At 40.6% G+C, this 26,929-nt stretch overlaps 1 protein-coding gene across 1 annotated transcript; it reads right to left on the minus strand.

Annotated features, from left to right (window-relative positions):
* Nucleotides 1-7,880: 7,880 nt before the first annotated feature.
* On the minus strand, nucleotides 7,881-25,526 carry ZBTB43 (zinc finger and BTB domain containing 43). Its single transcript, XM_082842232.1, has 2 exons — nucleotides 25,439-25,526; nucleotides 7,881-11,035 (listed from the first exon to the last, which is right to left on the minus strand). Exon 2 carries the CDS (start codon nucleotides 11,010-11,012, stop codon nucleotides 9,609-9,611), a length of 1,404 nt encoding a protein of 467 aa, XP_082698358.1. The 5' UTR covers nucleotides 11,013-11,035; nucleotides 25,439-25,526; the 3' UTR covers nucleotides 7,881-9,608.
* Nucleotides 25,527-26,929: the final 1,403 nt, after the last annotated feature.

Consider the following 26,929-nt stretch of genomic DNA (forward strand, 5'->3'; position numbering starts at 1 on the left):
CTAAGATCCTGCGTGCCATGCAGCACAGCTAAATAAATAAATAAAATGTTAAAAAAAAAAAAGATCTTTCTACTTGAAAGGACTGGGAACATTTATTTGCTCCGAGATGCTTCTGTATCAGTTTCTAGCAGAACTGCTTAACACCTTCTAGACAGAGCTGCTGTGAGAGTCACAAGGTCACTGCTGCCCTACTTTCAGATGGTCAGAAAGGTCTCATGCCATGCTCTCTCAGAGCTGATTCACACAAAACGAGTGGTTTATTTCTTATAACCCGCCCAATTGTCTAGCCTGATCCTGTGTTTCCAAACTATAACATTCTATTGCTACTTAAAGCTCAGATCGCCACAATCACAATTTGAATGTTGTCCAAAAGCAATTTTTGGTCCTTAATCAATTGCCACAAATTTTAGTATTAGATGAAGCACCAAATAACATGTAACCATCTGTTTTAGACTGTGCCAAAATCTCACTGAAAATATGCCCTCTTCTAGAACAAGCTGCTCAGCAGAAATTAACGACAAAAAAAAATTCATCACTTTTCTTCACTACAGGGCTGGTATATTTAATAAGGAGTATGGCAATTCAGTTTATTCTGCTTCCAAAGCAAGTAGTCAACTGTTTACTGACATTCTGGTGTGAGCCAGACACTGACTTTTCTCTACCAGAAATCATTTTTTGATAAATCCCATTGCCTTCTTCTGCCTGACTTAAAGTGTCCAGTATTATAGCTCAGTACCTGCTCAGATACAAAATCTTTCATTTGGGTTAGGAAAGAGGATGTATACTTATCTTAGAATTCTTAGCTAACAGGCAATTTCAGCAACATTTAGATGACATTTAGTGGGAAGACGGCCTTCGTAAGATTGTTGGGTGCCCATACTTCCTAAGAAAGATCTCTGACAAAGCAAAAAGTCCATGGCTGTAACTGGTGGATAAAGATTCAACGGTGAATCTGCATATATTATTATTTTTAAAATTCAGCAGTATTTACTGACTGTTAATCAGGACTGTGCCAGGAATGGCCACTCAGAGACAATTAAGACATAGTTCCTGTTTCTGAGGAGCTCACTGTCTAGCAGGGGACATGGGTTTGTGTGAAGAATGGATGGTATATATAAAATTACAATACAGTGACAAACACTACAGCAGAATTAAGTTCAAAATGAAAATGGAATCACTAAGAGTGGTGTGAATAGTTTTCAGGCGTGCTCAGGGAAGGCATCACAGGGATTATTTTTGCAGAGCCTGGAACAATACAAAGTTTTCCGGGAGAATAAAGGTTAGGGGAATGTGGATAGAAAAGAGAAGGATGAGTATTCAAGGCAGGGAAAATCATTCATGCAAGGACAAAGAAAAGCCCAAGGAGAGCATCCAGGGCCCAAGTGGAGATCAGCAGATAAGACTGGACAAGTAGGCTAATGTGAGATCAGGGCCTTGGATGGCAAGCTAAGGAGTTAAGATCCTGTCAGGTGGATCATGGGAGGTGACAGGATTAGATCTGCTTGAGAAGGAGGGCTTGGAGCAGTCAGGTGGTAGGAGACCATGTTAGGCGCGGGGGCTGTTGTGAGGGCGTACCTGTCCCAGAGGCTGATGGGGACAGAGTGGGCCTGCTTGGGGCCCACCAACCCAGAGATAAGCAGGTGCTGCTGGTGCCAAGACCCGGTCTCCTGGAGATAAACACTAGAGCAGTGGTCAAGGGGCCCAGATAAGCCCTTGGCCTTTGGAACCCCTCTCTAGGTTACTTACATTCAAAATTTAACACCCAGGGCACCAGCAGGCAGAATAGGGTTTACTCTGGACATTCTGAACCCAACAGAGCACGTGTAGCTTAGTGGAGCCCAGGACTCGGGCTGCCTGGGTTTGAATCCTGGCTGTTGTCAGTGTCCTCCTGCTAGACAGCGATGGCATTAGCACCTGCCTCACAAGGTAGGTGTGAAGGTGAAGGGTCAGCCCAAGAAAAGTGCTTACAACAGTGCGGAACTCAGTAGGCCCACATAAATGTAAACTCTGTTAAGGAGCAAGCATGCAAAAAAAAAAAAAAAAGAAAAAAGAAAAAAAAGGGCTTCCCTGGTGGCGCAGTGGTTGAGAGTCCGCCTGCCAATGCAGGGGACACGGGTTCGTGCCCCAGTCCAGGAAGATCCCACAGGCCGCAGAGCGGCTGGGCCCGTGAGCCATGGCCGCTGAGCCTGCGCGTCCGGAGCCTGTGCTCCGCAACGGGACAGGCCACAACAGTGAGAGGCCCGCGTACTGCAAAAAGAAGAAAAAAGGAGCAAGCAGTTGGTTGATTGTACTATGTGAAATTAAAGCTGCTCCGGTGGGTAGGTGGAGGGGGATCATGCTCCTTTCCCCTCCCCTTTTCTTGGAGTAGGCCTTGAGGGGACTTTTCTACCAGTTTGAAAATCACTGGACTCTCCATTCCCGGGGTTAATTTCTTCACATTATTTCCTGAACCCTAGGAGTTCAAGCAGGGTGAGCTACTGATGCCAGGCCTGGAGTAGTCTCTGGATGGAGTCTCTATGTCTCCAAAGACAGCAAAGTGCACGAACCTAAGGGACACCCAGTGAGTCACCCACCACCTAAGTGTACCAGGATAATCTGGCCTAGGTCCTTGCTGCCCGACGTTAGAAGCCATGCTCAGTGCCCTGCAGGTGGAGAGGGACAACTGTGCATATCTCAGACACAGACATTCCTCCTGGCCCAGGCGGTAAGGCCTCAGAGAGGGTTTTTTCTGAGGAGGAAAGAAAAAGCATCTCCCCAGCAGAATAGGAAGCTGTCATCCTTTCCTGCTACATAAGGTGGCCTGGGAGAAACAGACTGTTATGAGGAATAAATGAGTTAATGCAAGTTAAATACTTAGCATATGTTACGCATGCAATGGACCTTCACTTAGGGCTGTTATTTATAGTCTGCAACCTCAATTCTTCTTACACCTATTGAAGTATGTACAGTGTTCAGTGGGTTGAGTGGGTGTTCAGAGCCCAATAAATATATAGAACTGCATTAAAAAAAAACTCTCCAAGAAAAATTCTCTGTATCTTCATATTGTGAGCAGACAAAAGATATTTCACACATCATGACACACTATATAAATGAGGTAAAAAAGTAATCCTTTCTAGTCTGGTTCAAGGTCACTGCTATCATTTTAAAGCCTTCAATTTCTATTCAGCCAGATCCTGCAGGAATTCTAGGAGCGTTTACAGATTGGCGTCCATTCACCATGAGTGGAGTGCTGTGCAGCTGAGGAGCTTTTCAAAGAACCCTAACAAGTGAGATTTTATCCCAGCATGGATGACCCCAAATTAACAAGACAGGGGCAGTTCTAGAGGCAGCCTTTAGCCTCTATCAATAAAGGTTAGCTATTATATTAGACAGACTATTATACTCTGGGGAGTAACAAGTATCTCATTAAGTTATAAAAACATTTAATGGCTTTAGTACTGTTTTATTTTGGAATATGAGGAAGAAAAAAATAGAACGCACAATTTCTACGGTCTAAAACCCACTATTTTTATAACGTTTATTTACCTACAATACTGCTTATGAACTATCTTGGTTTTATAGCGCCTACATACTCCCTTGAAGGATAGCTGTGACTCTCCTGTAATGGCATCAAGTTACTTGCAGTGGGACAAGAAAGTGATGGAAGATTATAAAACCAGATGGTTGTTTTGATTCGAACTAGTAAAACCAGTTCAGAAAAAGACTATAAGACTTCTCTCTCCACCTTCACTCCCCTTCTGATTTCTCATTATGGGAAAAAAATGCCATTTGTTCCAATCTTCATTCACCATACTCTAAACACAGGACACTGAGCAAGCTTTCTTAAAAAGAACACAAGATAGAGATGGAAGGGTACAGAGTTCTTATCTTTCATGTTCTGCACTGAGAAAGAATAAGTTCAACAAGCTTACCTCATTTCCTGTTGCGGACCTGCTAACTGGTCCATTGACTGTGGGCAAATTCTGGAGCTGTACACCCTCCAAGGTGCCCAGGCGCGGAGACTGTTCTCAAGAAATGCTTCGGTGGTTTGGTGGGAAGCAGTCCCTGATCTAACTATGAGGACATCTAAATAAACTGCACAGGTGTTACATGCTCCATCTGGATAACACCCCTCACATTCCACCCCACTTCTGTTCCCAAATACAAATGAGCCACTTCATCTTTTTCCTTTCTCTCAATAAGAAACGGTGCTTCTCATCTTCACACACAGAGGTCTCTGCCCCTGCAGGAGCTGTATGGGAAAACATGCTTCCTAGGTGGGCTGGACTGCAGGTAACCAGAGGCCTCAGCAGGGTACCCAGGAAGGGTAAAAGTAGGGGTTGGAGGGGTCACCATGCTGCAGCGCCTGAACTGCTTGCCCTTTGTCAGGGTGGACCGGCCCCACCTCAAAAAAAGGGCAGAAATGGTTCTTTTGGACTTCTTCCCATACAGAGAATGGCTAAGCTAGCTGAGGCAATCTGTAGCTGGCTTCAAAATCAGCAGTGGGGAGGGGAAAAAAAACCCTCACAACAAACAGTGGTAACAGAAGGTTTGTGTGGGAAGATGGTTAAGTTTGGTCTAAAACAAGCAGTGTCTCTGGTAATGAGCTGTTGTTAGGAAATACGTGGGGCCCACAGTGCCTGCGGCACTTTTAAAGAGCACTATTGCTGCCTCTTAAGGGTTTTCTTGGCGGGCGGGGGGGAGAGGGAGGGGAGTAGGGGAGGGGAAATTGAGGTGAAGCAGAGACCCAACTAAAGAGCATGGAGGCATTCCGGAGCAGTGGAAAAACCACCTCCGTGTGTTGTAGCCAGAAATACTGCTTTTGAATCTCAGCTCCACCCCACAGTCGCAGAACCACGTTTGGTAACAGACCTACCTCCTCTGAATCACAGCAGGCTCACATGTGAAACGAGTATACCCAAGGCATCATCTGGGGTTCTGGCAGGAAAACAGATCCATACTCAGCTGGGGGGACTGAGGAGAGTTTCGTAAGGGACTATTTACAAAGGGTACGAGCAGGGGGTTAAGGAACTCCTATGAGGACACTTAAGCCCCCGAGGGCCGGCAAAACAGGGAGTCAGACCAACCCTCAGCTTGAAAGGACAAGAGAAGGGTGTTGCTACCCAGCCCTGAAGCTGCCTGACAGGAGCTGGGGCCTAGGCAGAGGAGCCCATCTGCTGTCCACCCACACCTGGCAGAAAGGAGCCGGGAGAGTGAATGCCCTGCCTTTTTGCTCCTCCCATCCGCCTAGCTCCTCCCAGCGTGTCTCTGGTAGATCCTAACCAGAAGCCAGAAGGACGGGTCCATAGGGGCAAGCCTCCAAAGCAAAGCACAAGGTGGGGAGGGAATCTGGAGGAGCAAACAGAGAATAACCAGCACACCTAAATCCCTGATGGGGCTGGTGGGGGTTTAAGTGAGTTAATCGTCATAAATGCCTGACACAGCAAATGATCACTCGCTACCCATTTGATCGGGCTGTCTATTTGGCATTTACTTGTCAAAAGGCCACGATATAACTTTTATTCTCAGGTGGCAAAAGCCAGAATGAAAACAAAGATATGTGGTCATATATCCACAGTGAAAAACAAAACTTTTACAAAGTTGACAGATAACATTTATTAAAACATGTCATACAAAAGGCTGTGGTCTCTTCTATAAGAAGAAAATATTAAACAGTAACATTCAATTAAGTAAAACCATGCTGTACACTGAAGACAGCAATATATAAAGACAAAACTATTCAACTTTTGCAACACAGGCATAACATTTCACAAAATATCAATAAGATATGCACCTAATGATAATCTATTTATCATCAAATGGTTTTGTGGTCTAAGAGTCACCTGACTTGCATAAATAAAGTAATTTTCTAGAAGAAACATTGGGAACCTCATAAAAGGAAAGAAGGCAGCAGCAACTGACATTATGACACAGGCTTCAAGCAAAACTAAAAAAAAAAAAAAGTCACATTTGCAAAATGTGTTCCAGCATCTTCCCATAGGGCACTATCAGTAGAGATTTGAAATAAGAAACATGTACCTTTAAACACATAAGTAGCAAAGAAAAAACCCAAACAAACACACACCCTGGTTTCACTGAATAAAGTTAGTCACCCATGAAAGCAACCTAAATCACAAAATTAGTGTGGCACAGACGGCTGAGGGTGAGGCCGCGGATATATGTTGCTTGGTTTTCAGTATTCCTAATTATCGGAGACCTTATAAAAGCAAACACCTGGCTTTGGTGGGATGGCATCCTCTCCACCCTCCCCCAGGGGGCTGCAGCAAATCCTCTTCCTCAGGGAAAGCACAGTGTTGTTGCTTCTGCTCTGCCCCAACTTCACTTCTACAGCAGCTTGAGGAGGTGTGTGCCTCCGTGGGAAGACCACTGAGACTAAGCAGCTTTCCCAAACAGCTAGAAGTCAGCTTAGGGTCAATTTAGTTCAGCAAATGCCCACGAGAACGGAGGAGACCCTTTTGGGCAGGCTCTTTGAAAGTAGTGGCCGAAAGAAGAGACTGGAGGAATGTGAGATCTAGAAATCAGAATCAACAGGCTGGGGTCCGAGAGTGCCAGAGGACAACCCTCCACAGTAGAGGAAAGGCTATCGTAGTCCTTCCTCAGTTAGACGGTGATACCTACTTTACCAAGTGGATTATTGCAATGTGCGTATCTAAAATTAAAGGCATAGCATAAGTACTAATATTAAATACCACTGGTGCTGCCTTGAAGCCCTGTCCCACTGGGAATGGAGAAAAACCACAGTTAAGACTCAAAGTAGGGGACAAATACCTTGGTTGTAGGCCATTGACAAGATCCCTGAAAGACTGTTTGGAAATGTTAACCCCCTGCTATCCAAACTCAATGGGAAGGATAAAGATTTTCTAAAGCTGTACTGAGGGTAAGGAGAGAGACTATCTATCCAACTCAGGGTGGGCAGGAAAAAAAAAAAAGGTAGTAATACAGTATGATCTCCTAATCCTAAAAGCAAAGTTTATAAACATTCACTTTTAACATCCAAACTAAGGCAATGCCCTTCCCCCCGCCTCTCTGAACATGGCCAGCACTTCAGATGCCCAGCCACCTCACAGGCTCTGGCTGACCTGATTAGCAACTCTAATTTTTACAAAAACCCCACTATCATAAAAAGCTTAAAACTGCAGATGTGAGGAACTTACATTTTATATTCTACATTTATTAGCTGATGTACATATAAGGAGTTCAATAAAAGATATCCCTCTCTTCGTAACACATTAAATAAGTCCCAGCACAACTGACTGCTTCCAAAACTACCACCGAAGAGCTGCCCAGTAGTCCTGGCTGAACAAGAGCTCTTCCTCACCATTACTCATGGCGGGGTGCTGTGCTGATCTCAACATAATTGAAGGACCATGATTTTTCCAGAATATTTTTATTTTACCTCTCAGACTCTTCTTCCCAAGTGTCCCAACATTCATTTGAATAGAATCTTTAATAGAAACCAGCACATCAAACCTTCCAAAGAGGCAGAAAATGGTTTGCTGATAACCATGGGAGAGGGTGATCAGCTTTTGGCAGAACAAAATGACTTCACTGCCTTAGTACTGAAATTAGTAGGAGTAATACAACAATTTCTCCTCACATATAAAGGCTAGGATCCTACCTAAAACCCACTGCTTCTAATGTGAGAAAAAGAGAAGGAGCAACTGAGCTTGATTGTAAGTCACTTCTATATTCTCTGTTAGGTACACAGAGATGACTGTTAACTGAAGTTTCAACACTAAGAGAAGAAGATATTAACGTGGCAAACAACCAAGAGGTAATATCTAGTTTCTAGGTTAGAAAATCAATATATATATATATTTATAATAAAGTTTTAAATACAAAGTGCTTTTTATATATCGAGAATGATACAGTGTTAATGAATACATCCCTGTTTTGTAACCTCGATTACAAGAGTTAACTGGTAAGTAAGTCTTCCTTTCCCCTTTCCAAACAACGTTTAACAAGTAAATGCCTTGATGGTAGGAGCTTGAGGATCAGAGGCCATTGCCAGCAGAGTCTCTCACTTTAGAGCAAAGCCAAACTTTTAGAACAAAACTTCACCCCAAATCCAAGAAAAGTTATTTTTATTTTAAGGAAAAAAAGTTTCCACTAAGAAATAATAAGCCGGTAAGTTTACGGAAAAGTTAACATAACAGTAGCACCCTGTCCCTACCCTGGTGACAACTTCAGGTATGTTACACAGCTTAAAACATCCTGAACATGCTTCTTTTTTAACCTAAAACCTCTGAGTGATCCTCAGAAAAGGTCTCAGAATAGCTGCTTTTCTTGGTTTTTTTGGTAGATATAGCTATGTGGACTTGTAAACTTACGCAGCTTTATCTATAATATGAGAGCATGAATCTGTGGACTACTTCCTAAAATTAGGACTCTTTCTTTCTGCCTTTTAAAACACATTCCAGCACTCCTAAAGAGGCAGGAGGATTAGCTCAGTGTACCCCTCTACGAGTATCTCCCCCACCAGTGTATTTTCAAGACTCCTCTTTTCTTGGGTAATTGTACCCCACAACTTGCCCCACCCAAGTATAACCTGACACTCAAAATTCTGCTACTCGGCTACTCTCAGTCTGACAGTTGGAGTGTCACTGTAGCACTCTATTAGCTCCTGAAGTTCACAGGTAACTCTCAGCCGTGACTTCTGGCTCCTTCCCAGTAACTGTGGTCATTGACTGACCTCTTCAGGAAGCACCGTAATCTAAGACAGAGTGAATCGGCTGGAGCAGCCAATGGTACCGTGGTCAGAGAGTCAAAGCAGGCTAGATGTCTACTAGCCACAGAGCAGATCCCACTGTGTGGATGCTACAATTAAACAGGATTTGGGACAGCAAACCAGTTAGAAATACCTATGTCTGGCACCCTAGAGAATTACAATTACAAACAGTTGTTTAAACTAAATGTTAGTACTAAAATATAAAACTCTGACTTATCAAGAGTCTGAAACACATTGTGACAGTGGCATCTTACAGAATTTGAAGCTTGTACCATAAGTTATTTGTTTCTTACTTAGAATGTCACCCTCTTAGTATCTCCATAGTTTTGGTTAAAATACCCTTTAGAAAGAATAAACCCAGGTAAGAGAGCTCTGTTAATCAACTTAGTATCCTAGGAATCACATTATCTGTAGCTATTACATAAGTAGCATTTCATTCAGTGAAGCAGCTACCAAAACAAACCCACATTACCTAAGTATCTATAGTAAGAGCAAAATAAAATTCCAATATGACCTTGTAATAATGAGTGATCAAAAACTGCTGCCACCTGAAATGGAACTGGTGGGTTGGAGTCCAATTCAAAGTGCAGGTGTCTCTATCACCAAGTCCACCTGCCTCATTCACAATGGGCCTGAAGGTTTACCTTGCCAGGTGTGAGGTGGGCTAACTTATCCCCATTACCCACTCCAGGCCTGGAACATACAAATTTGAAGAATTAAGATTTTTTAATTGGCCTACTTAGAGCTGGTCTTTCAGAAATATCTTCCTTTTTTTTAAGCTTCTCTCATAATAGCAAGTAGCACGCATCATCTGTGCCCAGATTTGCATAATTACCATAGTTTATTTTTGTGCCTGCCACTCAAGGGCCAGACCCTGTTTTTAGTTAGCCTCAGTCGTATTCTGCTCAGCCTTTGCAGCTTCGTAGGACTTGGTACAAGAAGTCACATGCCTGTGGAAACTGTCCCTCCACATAAATCTCTTTGCACAGATATTACACTCATATGGCTTTATGCCTGTGTGAATTTTCATGTGGCCCACGAGATGATGCTTCATTTTGAATTTCTTACCACAGACACCACAGCCATAAGGCCGAAGACCAAGGTGCATGCTCATGTGTCGATCTCTCTGACTCTTGTGAGTGAAACTTTTCCCACACTGACAAGGATACAGCTTGTCGGTGGCTGAGAATCCTAGGTGGGAAGCTTCTTCTTTAATCCCTGTTACCATTTCAATATTCTCACTGTAGCCTGTTGCTAGGGCAGCCTCCTGTCTGTGCCCAATGAGATTCCCATCCGACCTCTCTCCAGAAAACTCTTCCATGGAAGAGCCATAGAAATCCACCTGCTCGTCATAATTGCTTTCATCAGCCTGTTCATCAAACTCTGCTTCCACTTTCTTTTCCCCGATGTGAAAGTCTTCCTCTACTCCCGAGGGCTGGACCGAGTGCTCTGTCTGCATGGTGTTGATGGACTCTGTGACCTGGTGCTCATCGTAGGATGCATGCACATCCATGCCCTCGCACGCTTGCTCAAAGCGCTCAGGCTTCACATGGATCCAGCGTTTGTGAGCCATTATGCTGGGCTTGCTGTACATGGGCCGGGTGTAGTGGAATTCGGCACTGTCGCTGGCCCCCTCCTCCCCATCCTGGCTCGCCATCTCAGTGCTTAGCCGGTCATGCTCTGTGGACGAGTTGCTAGGAAGGTATTCATGCTCGGTGAGCTGAGATGACAGCTCGTCTTTGGTGCTCTCCTCTTCATTCTCTCCATCCCTCAGTTCCTGGGCTTTGGGGAAATCCGTATGGCCCCCAGAGCCCAGCTCAAAGCTCTCTACCAGGCCATTGTAACTACTGCTGCTGGGAGACTGGTGGTCACTGCCATGATTTAGCTTCTGACAAAGGACTGTAGGGTTTCCTTCTAAAACCTCAGTGCATTTGTCTACCACATGCCACATCTGGAGGAAGCTTGCAGCTGTTAAGTAACTAACAATTTCTGGAGCAGGCATTACTAGACGTCCCGTGTAACTTGATAGGAGAATGTTCTCAAACACTCTGGGGTTCATCACATCAGGCAAAACAATCCTCCTGCTGTTTTTGAGGAGTACCTGGTCACAAAAGTAGGGTGAACTGGCAGCAAGAACGGCTTTGTGTGCTCGGAAAATGTGGCCTTGGACAACAATGGAGACATCACATAATTGTCCTTGCTGGCGCTGCTGGTTCAGTTTCTGCAGAATGGTGCTGGAAAAATCAGGAAATTCTACTCGAAAAGAGTTTGTTCCAGGCTCCATTTCATCACAAATCTTGTTTGGTGCTACAAGAGAAAGAAAAATTAGTACTAATTCTAGCCCAAAGAGAAACTTATTGATCACTAAGAAAATTAAGACAAGTTCCACAGTTCCATAAAGTCCCCTGGCCTGTGGGCATGGTGGGTGGAGCGCTCATTCCCCAGAGCAAGGCTTGCAGGTGCGAGTGTGCCAAAAGCAGGAACGAGCCACCATTCTTTATGGTATTAACTCTTGATACCGCCTGTGTCTATGAGTGGGAAAATAGAATCCAGAGATATTTGTAAGCTATATAAATCTCAAGTAAAACAAAGTAAATATTTCTAGTCAAAACAAACACAATACCTGTTCCAAACGACAGAATTTTTAAGAGGCCTCAGGTTCAACCCATATTTGACAAGTTGGGGTGAGGAAGGAATTGTGGAAAAAAGGAAAAGCACATGTGAAGGCTCTCAGGCAGAAATGATCATGGTAACTGCAAGGAACTGAAAGGAAACCACCAGGCTAGAACCCACTAAGGGGTCAGGGGGCTGAACAGGTGGGGTCAGGCCTTTGGTCCTTCAGCACCACAGGGGTGAACTCGCCTAGGTCCCAAACAATATGGGTTTCTCTAGTTGCTGTCAGCATTTAAGCCCTTTAAGAGCTTCTCATAATGTGAAGCAGAACGAAATGGCAAGGCAAGGTATTCTATCGGCTGATCTCCAAATTGTTTAAAAAGTTATAGAACAAAGAGGATAGTAAATACCGTCCCTGTTACTGAATGAACTCAATCTGAAAATAAAGTTATAACAAAGAATAAGGGATTGCCTGTGGCATTACTGTAAATATATTTTGTGGTATGAGTCAAGCATTAGAGACAATTCCTAACAAGAGTGATCAACGAGATGAACTCTGCAGCATGCTCAGGCCCCATAATTCCATAGTAAATTAAAACAAACCAGAAAACTCAAAAGATTTATTGGTGCTATTTGTCACCTAGGTCTAATACCATATCTAAACACTGCTAAATACCAGATTTTCTAAGTATGAGATAAAAGAAGCAGATAACCCAACAAAGGTTGAAAGTTATCTTTCAGAGATAGGGAGAGATGCCAAGAGAAGAAACTAATGTTTCCTGAGTAATTACTATATATCGGGTCGGTCGAAGTTTGCTTGGGTTCCTCTGTAACATGGAAATTTTTGGCCAACCCAATACCAGGAACTGTACATCTTTTTTCACCTAATCTTTGTAACGACCCTGCAAACGTAGAGGACTGACATTCTTAAGTTCACTATTTCAAGTAACTTTCCTAAGGCTAAAATAAAAGCTAGTTTTTATCACGCTGGAATTTGAAATCTAGGTCTCTATGACTCCAAAGCCTATGCTATTTTTCCTATCACATCACTGCCTCTTCTAAGAAGATGCTAAAATACCAGATTAGTCATTAATAATTTTAAGAGGTAAGGCAGTGTTTTTAGAATGAAGTATTAATTTATGGTTTATAGCTCTTAAAACATTTCATAATAATTTAAAACAAACAAAAAAATAAGACCAGGAAATAAATTATTTAGGTATTTGTAATTTCAAAAGGAAAAGTTAACTACATAAAGGTATATAGACTAGAGGTATGTAAATTCTGAGAACTACATCTGGATTCTCTTATCTCATCAGTAAAGAATTTTGATCTTAGCTATTTGAAAAAAGGGGGGAATAAAACACACGCATAAAAAAATTTACAAAAAAGATGTAAAAAAAAAATCTCTCCATCATTTATTCCTAGTCCCCCACCTCCCCTGGAAGGAACTCACCATTAAAAAACTCCTGTATATTCTAGAAACTTCTCTGCACATATATCAGAATAAATCATATACATCCTTTAAAAATTCCTACCCAGGGCTTCCCTGGTGGCGTAGTGGTTGAGAGTCCGCCTGCCGATGCAGGGGACACGGGTTCGTGCCCCAGTCCGGGAAGATCCCACATGCCGCGGAGTGGCTGGGCCCGTGAGCCATGGCTGCTGAGCCTGTGCGTCCGGAGCCTGTGCTCCGCAACGGGAGAGGCCACAGCAGTGAGAGGCCCGCGTACCACAAAAAAAAAAAAAAAGAGTTTACTTTGGTATAAGGAGAAGGTTAGGATCCAGTTTTTCCTTTCCCCTCCAAAATGGCAAGCCTGTTTTTCCTACACTATTTACTGAAAAACTCATCTTTTCCTCAAGATTTCAAATATCTGTTGTGGAATTTTATGTGACCGAGATAAGGCTTTTAAAAACAGTTCTATAAAAATAAACGCCATAAGCGATGTTAGAGAAAATGGTGGAGTAGGAAGCTTTAGGTGTCAATCCCTCCACTAAAACAACTAGTAAACTGTTAAAATGATCAGAATAAACCATTTCTGAACTCTGGAATCTGATCAGACACTTACAGCAACCAATGCAATGCTTGATGAAAGAAGAAGCTGCTAAACCTCGCTAAGAGAGCAGAAAAAAAAAAAAAAAAAAAGAGAGCAGCATGCTGCAAACCAGCAATAATCCCCATTCCTCAGCTCTGCCACAATTTGTAGGACAGTGGCCCAATTTCCAAGAGTGCTTCGCTGATGCCAGGGTGGCAAGAACAACACTGTCCAAAAATTTGGGGTTTTGCATCTTGGCCAACCCACACAAGCTTTTTCTCGGCCCCCTCAGGCTGCAGTGGTTTTCCCAGTAGCATCCATCGGAAGATTTTAAAATACAAACACCACTCCCCATTCTTTGGGCCCAAATATTTAAGGAAATCTCTGTCAGGACACAGCCTATCCCATAGATAAAGCAACAGAAACTTCCGTGACTACACGCAACAAGGAATACAGACTTTGCAAAACAGTTTAGAAAAAAAATCACCATATAGACAACTGCAGCCATCAACAAGAAACAAAAAAAATCCCCTAGGAGGGGAAGAATCTGATTCCAAGAGCTACCACATTAGAATACTAAAAATATCCAGTTCTGAACCAAAAATTACTAAGTATACAAAGAAAAAGGAAAATACGGTACATTCACAGGAAAAAAAGAATTAGAAACTATCCTTGAAGAATTCCAGACATTATTAAGTGCTAGTCAAAGCTGTTAAAGTCAACTGTCTTGGATATGCTCAAATTGTTAAAGAAAACTATGGACAAGGAACTAAAGAAAATCAGGAGAACAATGGCAATAAAGAGACAGAAATTATAAAATGTAACCAAATAGAAATTCTGGAGCTGAAAAGTGTAACAGCTGTATTATGGGCTGAGTTGTACCCTTCCAAAATTGCTATGTTAAAGCCCTAATCCCCAGTACTCCAGAATGTGACTATATTTGGATTTAGGGCCTTTAAAAAGGTAATTAAATTAAAACGAGGTTGTTAGGTTGGGACCTAATCCAAGCTGACTGGTATTCTTGTAAGAAATGAAATTTGGACAGAGAGACATCAGGCATGCATGCAATGTGAAGACACAGTGAAAAGTTGGCACCTGCAAGCCAAAGAGAAAGGCCTCAGGAGGAACCAAATCTGCCAACATTTTGATCTCAGACTTCTAGCCTCTAAAATTCTGAAAAAATAAATTTTTGTTGCTTAGGTCACCTACCCTGTGGTATTTTATTATGGCAGACCAAGGAAACAAATACAAGTTGAAATTAAAAATTCATAATAAGGAGTCCAATGGCAGACTTAAGCAGGCAAAAGGAAAAAAATTCATCAAACTCAAATGTAAAGCAATTGAAATATCCAGTCTGAGGAGTATTAGGAATGAAGAAAAAGAAACACAATCTGAAGTACCTATGGAAAACCAAATATACCAACATGCAAATCAGAGTCTCAGAAGGAGAAAAAAGAAAAGATATTAAATGACATAATGATTGAATTTGATGAAAGACATAAACCTCACACATCCAAGAAGTTTAACTCCAAGGAGATAAAATTAAAGAGATCCACATGAGATACACTGTAAGTCAAACAGTGGAAAGCCAAAGACAATGGAGAATCTTGAAAGCAGCAAGAAAGAAGCCACTCATCACACAAAAGGGATCCTCAGTAAGACCAACAGCTAACTGCTCATCAGAAACCACGGCACTCAGAAGGCAGTGCACGACATATTTAAAGTGCTAGGATAAGGATCTGTCAACCAGGAATTCTACACCCGCAAAACTATCCTTTCAAGAATGAAGGAGAAATTAAGACATTCCCAGATAAACAAAAGCTAAGGGTGTTTGTTACTAATAGGTTTCCTCTACAAGAAATGATAAAGGTGTCCTTCAGGCTGAGATAAAAGAACACTAGAGGGCTTCCCTGGTGGCGCAGTGGTTGAGAGTCCGCCTGCCGATGCAGGGGACACGGGTTCATGCCCCGGTCCGGGAAGATCCCACATGCCGCGGAGTGGCTGGGCCCGTGAGCCATGGCTGCTGAGCCTGCGCATCCGGAGCCTGTGCTCCACAACGGGAGAGGCCACAACAGTGAGAGGCCCGTGTACCGCAAAAACAAACAAACAAACAAAATAAAACTAGATAGTAATTCAAAGCCATATGAAGGAATAAAGACTACTGGTAAAGGTAACAACATAGGTAAATGTAAGAGCTGATATTATACCTTTGGTTTACAACTCCTCTTTTTTTCCTGAATGATTTAAAAGGCAAATGAATAAAACAATAATTATAAATCTATGTTATTAGGCACACAATGTATTAAGATGTAATCAGTGACAATAACAACAATGAAGAGGGAGGGATGGAGATGTAGAGGAGCACAGTGTTCATATACTATTGAAACTAGCTAAGTTTAAGATGTTAATTGTAAACCTCAAGGTAACTACCTCAAGGTAACTACTAGGAAAATAACTAAAAATATACATGAAAAGGAAAACTGTATACAAAACAAAACAAAAATCTCAATTAAAAAGCAGTAAGGGAGGAGTTGAGGAACAAAAAACATGTAAGATACACAGAGGATAGCTAGAAATAAATGGTAGAAATAAATCCTCCTTCATCAGTAAATTACTTCAAATGTAAATGGATTAGCTCTCCAATTAAAAGGCAAGAGACTGGCAGAATGGATAAAAAAAACATGGTTTATCTATATGTTGTCTATAAGAGACTCACTTTATATACAAAGGCACAAAGATGTTGAAAGTAAAATAATGGAAAAGGTATGTCGTGCAAAGAGAAACAGAAAGAGCGGTGTGGTGACTATATTATTATCAGACAAAATAGATTTTTTTTTTGCGGTATGCGGGCCTCTCACTGTTGTGGCCTCTCCTGTTGCGGACCACAGGCTCCGGACGCGCTAGCTCAGTGGCCATGGCTCACAGGCCCAGCCGCTCCACGGCATGTGGGATCTTCCCGGACCGGGGCACGAACCTGTGTCCCCTGCATCGGCAGGTGAACTCTCAACCACTGTGCCACCAGGGAAGCCCCAAAATAGATTTTAAGTCAAAAAGGATCACTCTATCAAGAATACATGACAATTAAAAACATATATGTACCTAGGGCTTCCCTGGTGGCAGTGTATAAGAATCTGCCTGCCAATGCAGGGGACACAGGTTCAATCCCTGTTCCAGGAAGATCCCACTGAGCAACTAAGCTGGTGCGTCACAACTACTGAGCCTGTGCTCTAGAGCCTGCGAGCCACAACTACTGAAGCCCGCGTGCCTAGAGCCCATGCTCCACAACAAGAGAAACCACCGCAATGAGAAGCCCACGCACCGCAATGAACAGTAGCCCCCACTCGCTACAACTAGAGAAAGCCCACGCGCAGCAACAAGGACCCAACACAGCCATAAATAAATAAATAAATAAATAAAAATTTAAAACAAAACATATATGCACCTAACAAAAGAAATATATATTAACAGAATTGAAGAGAGAAACATACACATCTACAAAACAGGTGGAGACTTCATTACCTCACTTTCAATAATGGATAGAAAAATAGGACAGAAGATCTATAAGGAAACAGAGGACTTTAACAATATTATAAATCAATTATACTGAAAAGACACATAGAGAGCACAAACAGAAAGGAATGAAGTTCTGATATATGCTGCAACATGGATGAACACTGAAAACGTTACACTAAAACAACATGCTAAACATTTATGTAAGCCAGACGCAAAGTACAAATGTATAATTCTACTTATGTGAAATATCTAGAATAGGCAAATTCAGAGAAAGTAGATTAGAGGTTGCCAGGGGCTCAGGTGAGTGAGAAATGGGGAGTTATTGCTTAATGGATAGAGTTTCTATTTAGGGTGATGAAAATATTTTGGAACTAGAAAGTGGTGCTGACTGCACAACCCTGGGGTATAATTAATGTCACTAAATTGTACACCTGAAAATGGTTAAAGTGGCAAATTGAATGATATTTATTATTATTATTATTTTAGATGTTGGGGGTAGGAGTTTATTAATTAATTTATTTTATTTTTGCTGTGTTGGGTCTTCGTTTCTGTGCGAGGGCCTTCTCTAGTTGTGGCAAGTGGGGGCCACTCTTCATTGCGGTGCGCTGGCCTCTCACCATCGCGGCCTCTCTTGTTGTGGAGCACAGGCTCCAGACGCGCAGGCTCAGTAGTTGTGGCTCACGAGCCTAGTTGCTCCGCGGTATGTGGGATCCTCCCAGGCCAGGGCTCGAACCCGTGTCCCCTGCATTGGCAGGCAGATTCTCAACCACTGCGCCACCAGGGAAGCCCCCTGAATGATATTTATTTTTTTACCACACATGAAAAAAAAAAAAACTGGAAAAAAAGTCATGTAACTTTATTTTTAACTGTGTCAAGGTGGTTAACAGTCTTTGCAATTTAGCAAGTATCTGACCTCTACCCTTAAATTTGAGTGAATGTGGCATTTCTACATATTCCCCTCTCCTACAGGTTTTCCTGCTATATAAGCAATATTTACAAACTCACAGGCAGTTGTGACCTATATTAATAGTACAGTTGCCATTTCAATTGTTAAAGAGTTTCATAAAAGTAATTAACTCACTAAAAAAATTTTTTTAAAAACCCCACAACATAAAACACTATATGCAAAGTACCGTGGGAGATATCTAAGATGATGAAGGAATGTCACTGTGCAGAGCTTATAATCTGGTAGGGAGATAAAAAACACGCATAAAACCCTGTTATTCAATGCAAAGCCTGATAAAAGTACCACAAAAGAATTACAAATCCAAGAGGAATTCAGACGCGGGAACCTGGTATACTCTAAAGTTATACATCCTGTCACTATAAATTTTGGTGTCACCAGGTTAAGAGGAAGACTTGAGAGCAGCATATAATTCTTCCCATCTACTACATCCTAACCAAAAAATCTAAGAAATACAGAAAAGCTAGCCTGAAAAGTTGGGATCAGAGTTATCTATATGCAACAAATTTTAATTAAGGATATAGTGGAGATGGGGCCAGGATAAAGGGAGACACTGACCTGGCAATTCCACCTGGTTTAGCAACCAGGCAATTCTGGTAGCAGTAATCCTGATAGAGGACCAACAGATACCTGTTCATCTGGAAGGCCTGCAGCTAAAAAGCCAAGGCAGACCACAGGAAAGGTCTTGCATATTGGCAACATTCAGAGATGTCTGCATTGGGATACCAAAGGTTGCACACTGCCTCAGCAGAAAATTTTTAAAGACTTGACATGAGAGGGTAGCTCCAGGAAGGAGGCAAAAACATAGCCCATCCTTTGCCAGCCAAGGGCCAAAGAGACAAAAATAGGCCCCTGGTAAAACAATTTCACCAACACAGAAGGAAGTGCTCAAACTCTCTTAACAGTGCCTCAGACCTAGCCTCCAGCCCCAGCCATTCTACTCAAGCTAACCCTGGTGTCCATATAGTCAGCCCATCCTCCAGCAAAACAGCTAAGAGTTGATTATAACAGCATTCAGGTATACAGTGAAGGACCCCAAAATAATCTTCCCAAAAAGGGGGAAATTTTCAGACCTGAGCAAAATGTTTCCCAACATAGTTTTATTCTGTAAATAAATGGGGTCTGTAAATAGATTCTACAATAACCAAGAAAATAGTAAAGTGTAAACAAAGAGTACAGTTTAGATAGCATTTTTAAACTGATTTCCACAAACATGAAAACGCAGTCCCCATGAATGAAGTTTAAGGAAGATAAGACAAAACAGTAGAATGATATGAAAAAAAGAGCCAACTGAATTAAAGACAAGATGTAAGGAAACTAAAATAGAGCAAAAATTTAAACAGGCAATAAGGAGCAGAATTGCAACTATAGAAAATGGAATCAATGATGGGGAAGGCATTTTGAGGAACTTTTATGCAGGAGGATGATAAAAATGTGAAAACAGCAAGGGAGAAGATAACAGAACAGGAGAACAGAGAATAGAGATCCAACATATGGCTAATTAGCACCCTTGAAAGAAATAACAAAACAAACGGAGTAGAAGGAATAATCAAATAAAATATTTAATAGAAGAAAACTTGCCTGAGTGTAAAGCCTTGAGTATTCAGAAGAGTCGTGCCTCAGCAGTGGGGACAAATTAGCCCTAGACAAAATGCGGTTCTGGTCCCATTAAACAAAGCTTAAAAACAAGCCTCACACATGCCACGGAGCAACTAAGCCCATGTGCCACAACTACTGAGCCTGAGCTCTAGAGCCCGTGAGCCACAACTACTGAGCCTGCGTGCCACAACTACTGAAGCCCACGTGCCTAGAGCCTGTGCTGCACAACAAGAGAAGCCACCACAATGAGAAGCCCGCACACTGCAACGAAGAGTAGCCCCCGCTCTCCACAACTAGAGAAAGCCCGTGTGCAGCAATGAAGACCCAACGCAACTAAAAATAAATTTTAAAAAAAGCCTCAAAAGGATTAAAATATTTCCAAATAACTTAATTGTGTTCCAGAACAGAGCTTAAGGATATTTACATAATACAAAAAATCCAGAACTCAACAAGGTAAAATTCATGTCTGGCATTCAATTAAAAAAAAAAAATCACCTGGGATGCAAAGAAGCAAGAAAATATAACCCATATTAAGGAGAGAGAAAAAAGAAAAAACTGATCAACAGAAACAGAACCAGAAATGACAAACTTATACAAATGGTAGAAAATTCTACATCCCATGTGTTCAAGAAAATAGAGGAAAATTAAGCATAGTAGGTAGACAGGAAAACAAAAAAACCCAAATTGAACTTCTACAAACACTGGATGAGAATAACAAAAGAATTAACATGAAGAAAAGATTAGTGAACTTGAAAACACAGCAACACAAACAACCTAAAACAGAAAAAAGCTGGAAAAAAAAAAACAGGAAGGGGGGAAAGAGTATCAGGGAGTTGTGGGACAACTTCAAGGCACAAAATTGGAGTCTCTGAAGGAGTGGGAGGGTATAAAGCCCAAAATTTATTTGAATAACAGCCAAAACCTTCCTAAAGTTGATAAAAACTATAAAGCCACAGATCCAAGAAGCTTGACAAACCCCAAGCACAAGAAGTATGAAGAAAACTATATACCAAGGCATATCATAATCAAATCACTGAAAACTAGTAACGAAGAGAAAATCTTAAAAGCAGCCAGAGAAAAAGGATTCATTGTGTACAGAGGACCAAAGGTAAGAAAGGTTGCAAGCTTCTTGTCAGAAACAATGCCAACCAGAAGAAAGGTGACAATGCAAGACAGTAGACATCTTTAAAGTGCTGAAAGAAAAAACTGTCAACCTAGAATTCTATACCCAATCAAAATATCTTTCAAAATGAAGGTGAAGTACTTTTTTAGATATAGGAAAGTGAATAGAATCCATCACAAAAAAAGGTCAAAAGTAAAAAGAACAGGTATATGAAAACAAAAAAATTTCATACAACAATATTAATATCAAAGTAAATTCAATGTAAAATGCATCAAATGAGGGGCTTCCCTGGTGGCACAGTGGTTAGGAATCCGCCTGCCAGTGCAGGGGATACAGGTTTGAGCCCTGGTCCGGGAAGATCCCACATGCCACGGGGCAACTAAGACCGTGCGCCACAACTATTGAGCCTGTGCTCTAGAGCCCGTGAACCACAGCTACTGAAGCCCACGCACGTAGACCCCGTGCTCAGCAACAGAGAGAAGCCACCGCAATGAGAAGCCCACGCAGTGCAACGAGGAGTGGCCACTGCTCACTGCCAACTAGAAAGAGCCCGTGCACAGCAACGAAGAACCAACGCAGCCAAAAATAAATAAATAAATAAATCTTAAAAAAAAAAAAGCATCAAATGAGGTGAAAGTTTATTGATAATTGATGAATTCTATAATTCACATGAGGGTTAACTTGCGAACTTCTATGTGTAAACGTAGTACAGTTTTCAAAAAAAAAACATAACAGTGACAGAAACATAATTATAGTAAGAAATATAAATGTCCCTCTTTTTATCTTTAATAAATCAATAAGGCAAAAGATAATATGGATCTAGAGGTTTAGACTGGTTATCATTAATAATGCTAATTTAACTGAAACATACAACCTCTGTATCCTACAAATAATACATCTTCTTTTTCAGTTTCCATAGGACATTTACATAAATGGTCATAAGTGGCCACAGAGAGCATCAATAAATCCCCCAAAGCAGAAATGCATACATGAGCTCATTTGATTACAAATGATCACACAATAATAAATCTAGAAATGTCAAATTCACAAAATTAGGAATAAGAAATGAAATATAATCACATGATAGAAACTTTAAAATAGAAAACAATTTTCCCCTAATAAATTTTAAAGTCTCATTGATAAAAACTTTATAGAAAAATATAGAAATCTAACAGATTAGTAACTATGGAGAAATGATAAAACATAATCAAATGACTGCCCAAAGCACACCGGGAAAATTCTTTGAAACTAATTCCTATGCTATATAAACTGTTTCAGAGGGGGAAGAAGGGAGAAAGGGAACAAAGATAGGAGAAAATTTGCTAATTATTTTTTATAAAACCGTGCTATCAAAACTGGACAACAAAGAAAAAACTGTAAGCCTATCTCACTTATTAACACAGAAAGAAACATTATAAACCACATGGCATTCTGGTTTATTTTAATCTCTTGTAGGTTGAGTGTATTATGAGTGTGACACACTGAAAAAATTGAGTTACTGGTACCATCACACTGAGGGCAAGATCCTATTTTATGATAAAATTACCACCAGAAGGTCCTCTCAAAAGCTCTTTTCCATTCAAGACCACTGCTAGTGGCATGTACATCATTACCTGTGCTTCCTTCTACAAGTGACAGGGAGTGGTGAGAGATAAATCTGTAAGGAATGACTGGTACTATCCTGCTGAAGGCTGAGTTTGAGCTTTAAATGTGGGCACTGGAGGCAGCACTGAAAACTTCTGTGTGACATGCTGTGAAATATGTTCAGAAAGGATAATCTGTTGATGGTCTTAAAGCAGGAGCAAGTCTGAAACAAAGGTCAATTCTAAGATTTCAGTAAATATGCTCTAGGTTTGAGGCAATGAAAGTAACAGTGGGTATGGAAAACAGAATTGATGGGACTAACTGACTGGGTAGGCAGGAAGATGCAAGAGTAGCCCAAGGTACACATAATACTATCAAGAAAATGAAAAGACTACCGAATGTAAAATAATTAGCTAGTGGGAAACAGCAGCATAGCACAGGGAGATCAGCTCGGTGCTCTGCGATGACCTAGAGGGGTGGGATAGGGAGGATAGGAGGGAGGCTCAAGAGGGAGGGGATAATGGGTATATATGCATGTATATGGCTGATTCACTTTGGTGTACAACAGAAACTAACACAGTATTGTGAAGAAATTATACTCCAATAAAGATCTATTAAAAAAGAAAATGAAAAGATAACCCACAAAATGGGAGAAAACATATTCAAATCATATAATTGATAAGTAACTTGTATCCAGAATACATAAAGAACTCTTAAAATTCAATAATAAAAAGACTACCCAATTGAAAAATGGGTAAAGGATTTGAATAGACATTTCCCCAAAGAAGATATACAAAAGAGCATACAAAAGACGTTCAATATCATTATTCATTAGGGAAATGCAAATCGAAACTACAATGAGACATCACTTTTCACCCACTTGGATGGCTATGATAAATAAGACAGACACTAACAAGTGTTGGAGAGGATATGGAAGGATTAGAACCCTTATACATTACTGGTGGGAATGTAAAATGGGGCAGCCACTTTGGAAAACAGTTTGGCAGCTCCTCAAAAAGTTAAACAGACTTATCACGTAACTCAACAATTCTACTCTTAGGTATATACCCAAGAGAAATGAAAACATATAATGTCCACAGAAAACTTATCCATGAATGTCTATAACAGCATTATACATAATGGCCAAAAAGTGGAACCAACTCAAATGTCCTCAACTGATGACTGGATAAACAGAATGTGGTATACCTATAAAATGGAATATTATTCCATTTTATTACATACTATATGTATTATGCTATTCTTTCGGCAATAAAAAAGAATGAAGTATTGATAGATACGACAACATGGCTGAGCCTTGAAACACTGTGCCAAATGAAAGAAGTTAGACACAAAAGGCTAAATCTTGTGTGATTTCATTTATATGAAATGTCCAGAATAGGGAAATCCAGAGACAAAAAGTAAATCAGCGGCTGCAAGGAACTACAGGGCGAGGAGTGACTGCAAATTGGTTTTTTTTTAAAAGGGGAGACAAAAATTCTAAAATTAAGTTGTGGTGATGGGTATACAACCCATTAAATATACTAAAAAAAACCTCTTAACTACCTATGAATTATGTCTCATTAAAGCAGTTTTAAAAAACAGAGGGATGCAAGGTAAAGTAGTTACCAATCCCAACTGGGTAACTAGGAAAATGTCATAATTAGTAGGAGAGGTAACAGCATCTACCATGTATTTAACGCATGTATTGTAAAAGACTGTGCAAAGCAATTTTTGTATTCTCATTTAATCCTCATAACAACCCACTCGATAGATATTTTTTATTCCTATTGTATAGAATAAGAAATAGACAAAGAGGCTAAACTACTTGCCTAAGGTCATATAACCAGTAAGCAGTGAACCTGGAATTTAAGTTCAAAACACTTGCTCAGGCCCAATACAGTCTGAGAGATGAGACAGTATGGAAGGTAAAGGTGAGTATTTTCACAAACAAATACCTGAAACAATCTACAATGTGCAACACATTCATAAACTCCAGAGCAAATTATTCACCGTCTTCAGACTTAATGAAGTACTAGCAATTTTATATGTCACCTTGCAAAGTTAAAAAAAAAAAATCCAATAGTAACAGTTCTAAAACAAACATACCAATCCCAGCTAACTCCTTCCATTGTTCACTGAGATTATCTGGCCTTTTTTTAAAGCAGAGGACAAAGGGTAAATATTAAAGAATCACTGAACGAGGGCTTCCCCGGTGGTGCAGTGGCTAAGAATCTACCTGCCAATGCAGGGGACACGGGTTTGAGCCCTGGTCTGGGAAGATCCCACATGCCGTGGAGCAACTAAGCCGGTGCACCACAACTACTGAGCCTGCATGCCACAACTACTGAAGCCCACGTGCCTAGACCCTGCGCTCAGCAACAAGAGAAGCCACTGCAATGAGAAGCCCGCACACCGCAATGAAGAGTGGCCCCGCTCGCCGCAACTAGAGAAAAGCCCGTGCGCAGAAACAAAGAACCAACACAGCCAAAATAAAATAAATTAATAATAATAATAAAAAGAATCACTGAACTAGATGACCTCCAAGATCCCTTCCAACTCTGACAAGTTTAAAAGCAGCCTGTATTTATTATTCAGCTGAGGAATTGTATGTCAAGTTTTATACACTATTTAAATACCAATTACATATCCTAAAAACACAGAGGACAACAATATAATAGGGAAGCCAACCCATGAGTGACTTTTCTTGAAGCCCTCCAGAGATTTCTTAATCACGGCACGTGGTAATTTGCATGCTTACTGTAGAGAGCACATTTTAACACAGTAAATATTACTTCAGTAAATCTCTAGACTGGTACAAATGTACAATAATACCAACACCCCATGTGTACAAAAATACTTAAGTCAAATGCTTTACAGTTCACAAAGCAGACTATGTAAACTTGGGTCTGGCAATACCCCTGTATCATCACACTCACGAGTTAAACTAAAGCTCAAGAAGGTTAAAAGATCTGTCCAAGGCCACATATCTCAGAAGTGGTTATGTCAGGATTTAAACAGAAGCGTAATTCCAAATCTAATATTTTTCTAAGTTAAAAAAAAAAGTCACTTAGCAGAAAATTTCTTGGAATTTAAATGCTCTAACAGTACAAAGTATGGCAGTGATTGGCCTTAAAATGTGCAATATATACTCCTCAGAAGAGAAGTAAAAGAACCTTTCCGGTCTAGGGCAATTAAATACAACTACATTATTATTTTTTACTGAAAAAGAAACCATTTTAGTAAATAATTTAAAACACTGCATTTTTAGCAAGTTTATAGCTTACCTAATGCAAAGTTGTATTCCTGGGATAAAGTTCCTTATGCCATGACCATCAAAAAGCAGTATGAATGAACGAGGAAGAGGAACCCATTTCTTAGTTTTGTTTCAAATTAAAATCACATTGATTTCTGAAAAGAAAAATCACGTTGAAAATGTAAGAGATGCTGATGCTATTCACTGTGTACCAGTGCCTTGCTAATAAATACTATACTTGTGGGTGAGTAGCAGAAAGAAAATTAATCACGATTGATATTTTTTGGTTATATTAGCTTTGTTTCTGCACCTTCTTAGCTTCTGCCTTTGTATTTTTTAAATAAACTTTTAATTATGGGATAATTTTAGTTTTACATAAAAGTTGCAAAAAATGTTGAGTTCCCATATGACTGTCAGCCAGTTTTCCTTTAATGTTAACATCTTGTATTACCATGGTACATCTGTCAAAAATAGGAAACCAACACTGGTCGATACCTATGTAATTTTGCAGAATTAAACTATCCTTTGCAAAAGTGTTTTTGGCCTCCAGACCATTATCAATCAATACCCCTATATTTTCTAATTGGAACACTGTAGCCAAAGAACTTAGTAAAACCTATTTCAGGGTTTTTAAAAAACAAGCTACCTACTTTGTCAAGTTTGATTCATGCCACAGCTGAATGTTTACTTAAGAACATCAGGGCAAATAGGTCCATTGTGGTAAATTCTTTGAGATTCAAAAGAGAAGTTATTGTTCTAACCACTAACTCCCCACTTATCAGTCATCCTGCCATTACCTTACAATAAAGCCAAGGAAATGTTTTTAACTGCACCCTCATATTCATTAGAATTCCGGATAAGAAGCTCAATCAAGAAAGCAGAAGAAACAGCACTTGCCGGTATGTATGTTCTACATACCAACAAAATAAAAGTTTTTTCCTCAGTATGTTACAAATAAGACAAAAGTCTCTTTCTATTCTAATTGCAAACATAAATAAGGTAAAAAGGAAAAGTTCATGAAAATAATATAGAACTATATTCAACTGATTATAAGAAGCACATTTTTTTCACATTTTTAAATTTCTGAAATCAAGATGTGATGTCCAGGTGGAAGTTATAACAGTTGTCTCTGCCTAAGACAATGATAGAGCATTCCTGAGAGCCTCATCAACGTTTCTGATGGCACAAAAGATGACACTGTGGAAAAGCACGGATGCAACTCTGAATTGAAAAGTATTCAAGAGTAGGAAGGTTAAGAAGGTTAATGAACACTTTAACCAATTTATTTCACTTTTCTTCTTTTTACACATTCACTAGAGTATCATTTTTAAATGTCTAGGGACTTCCCTGGTGGTGCAGTGATTTGGACTCTGCGCTCCCAATGAAGGGGGCCTGGGTTCAATCCTTGGTGGGGGAACTAGATGCCACGTGCATGCCATGGCTGAGAGTTCACATGTTGCAACTAAGGAGCCCACCCACCCCAACTAAGACCCGGCACAACCAAAAAAAAATAAAGTCTAAA

Source organism: Leucopleurus acutus (assembly GCF_964270905.1).
Source record: "Leucopleurus acutus genome assembly, chromosome: 7".
Classification (NCBI taxonomy): domain Eukaryota; kingdom Metazoa; phylum Chordata; class Mammalia; order Artiodactyla; family Delphinidae; genus Leucopleurus; species Leucopleurus acutus.

Coding starts and splice junctions, on each gene's coding strand:
- ZBTB43 (XM_082842232.1), bottom strand. CDS start 11,012: ATGGAGCCTGGAACAAACTCTTTTCGAGTAGAATTTCCTGATTTTTCC.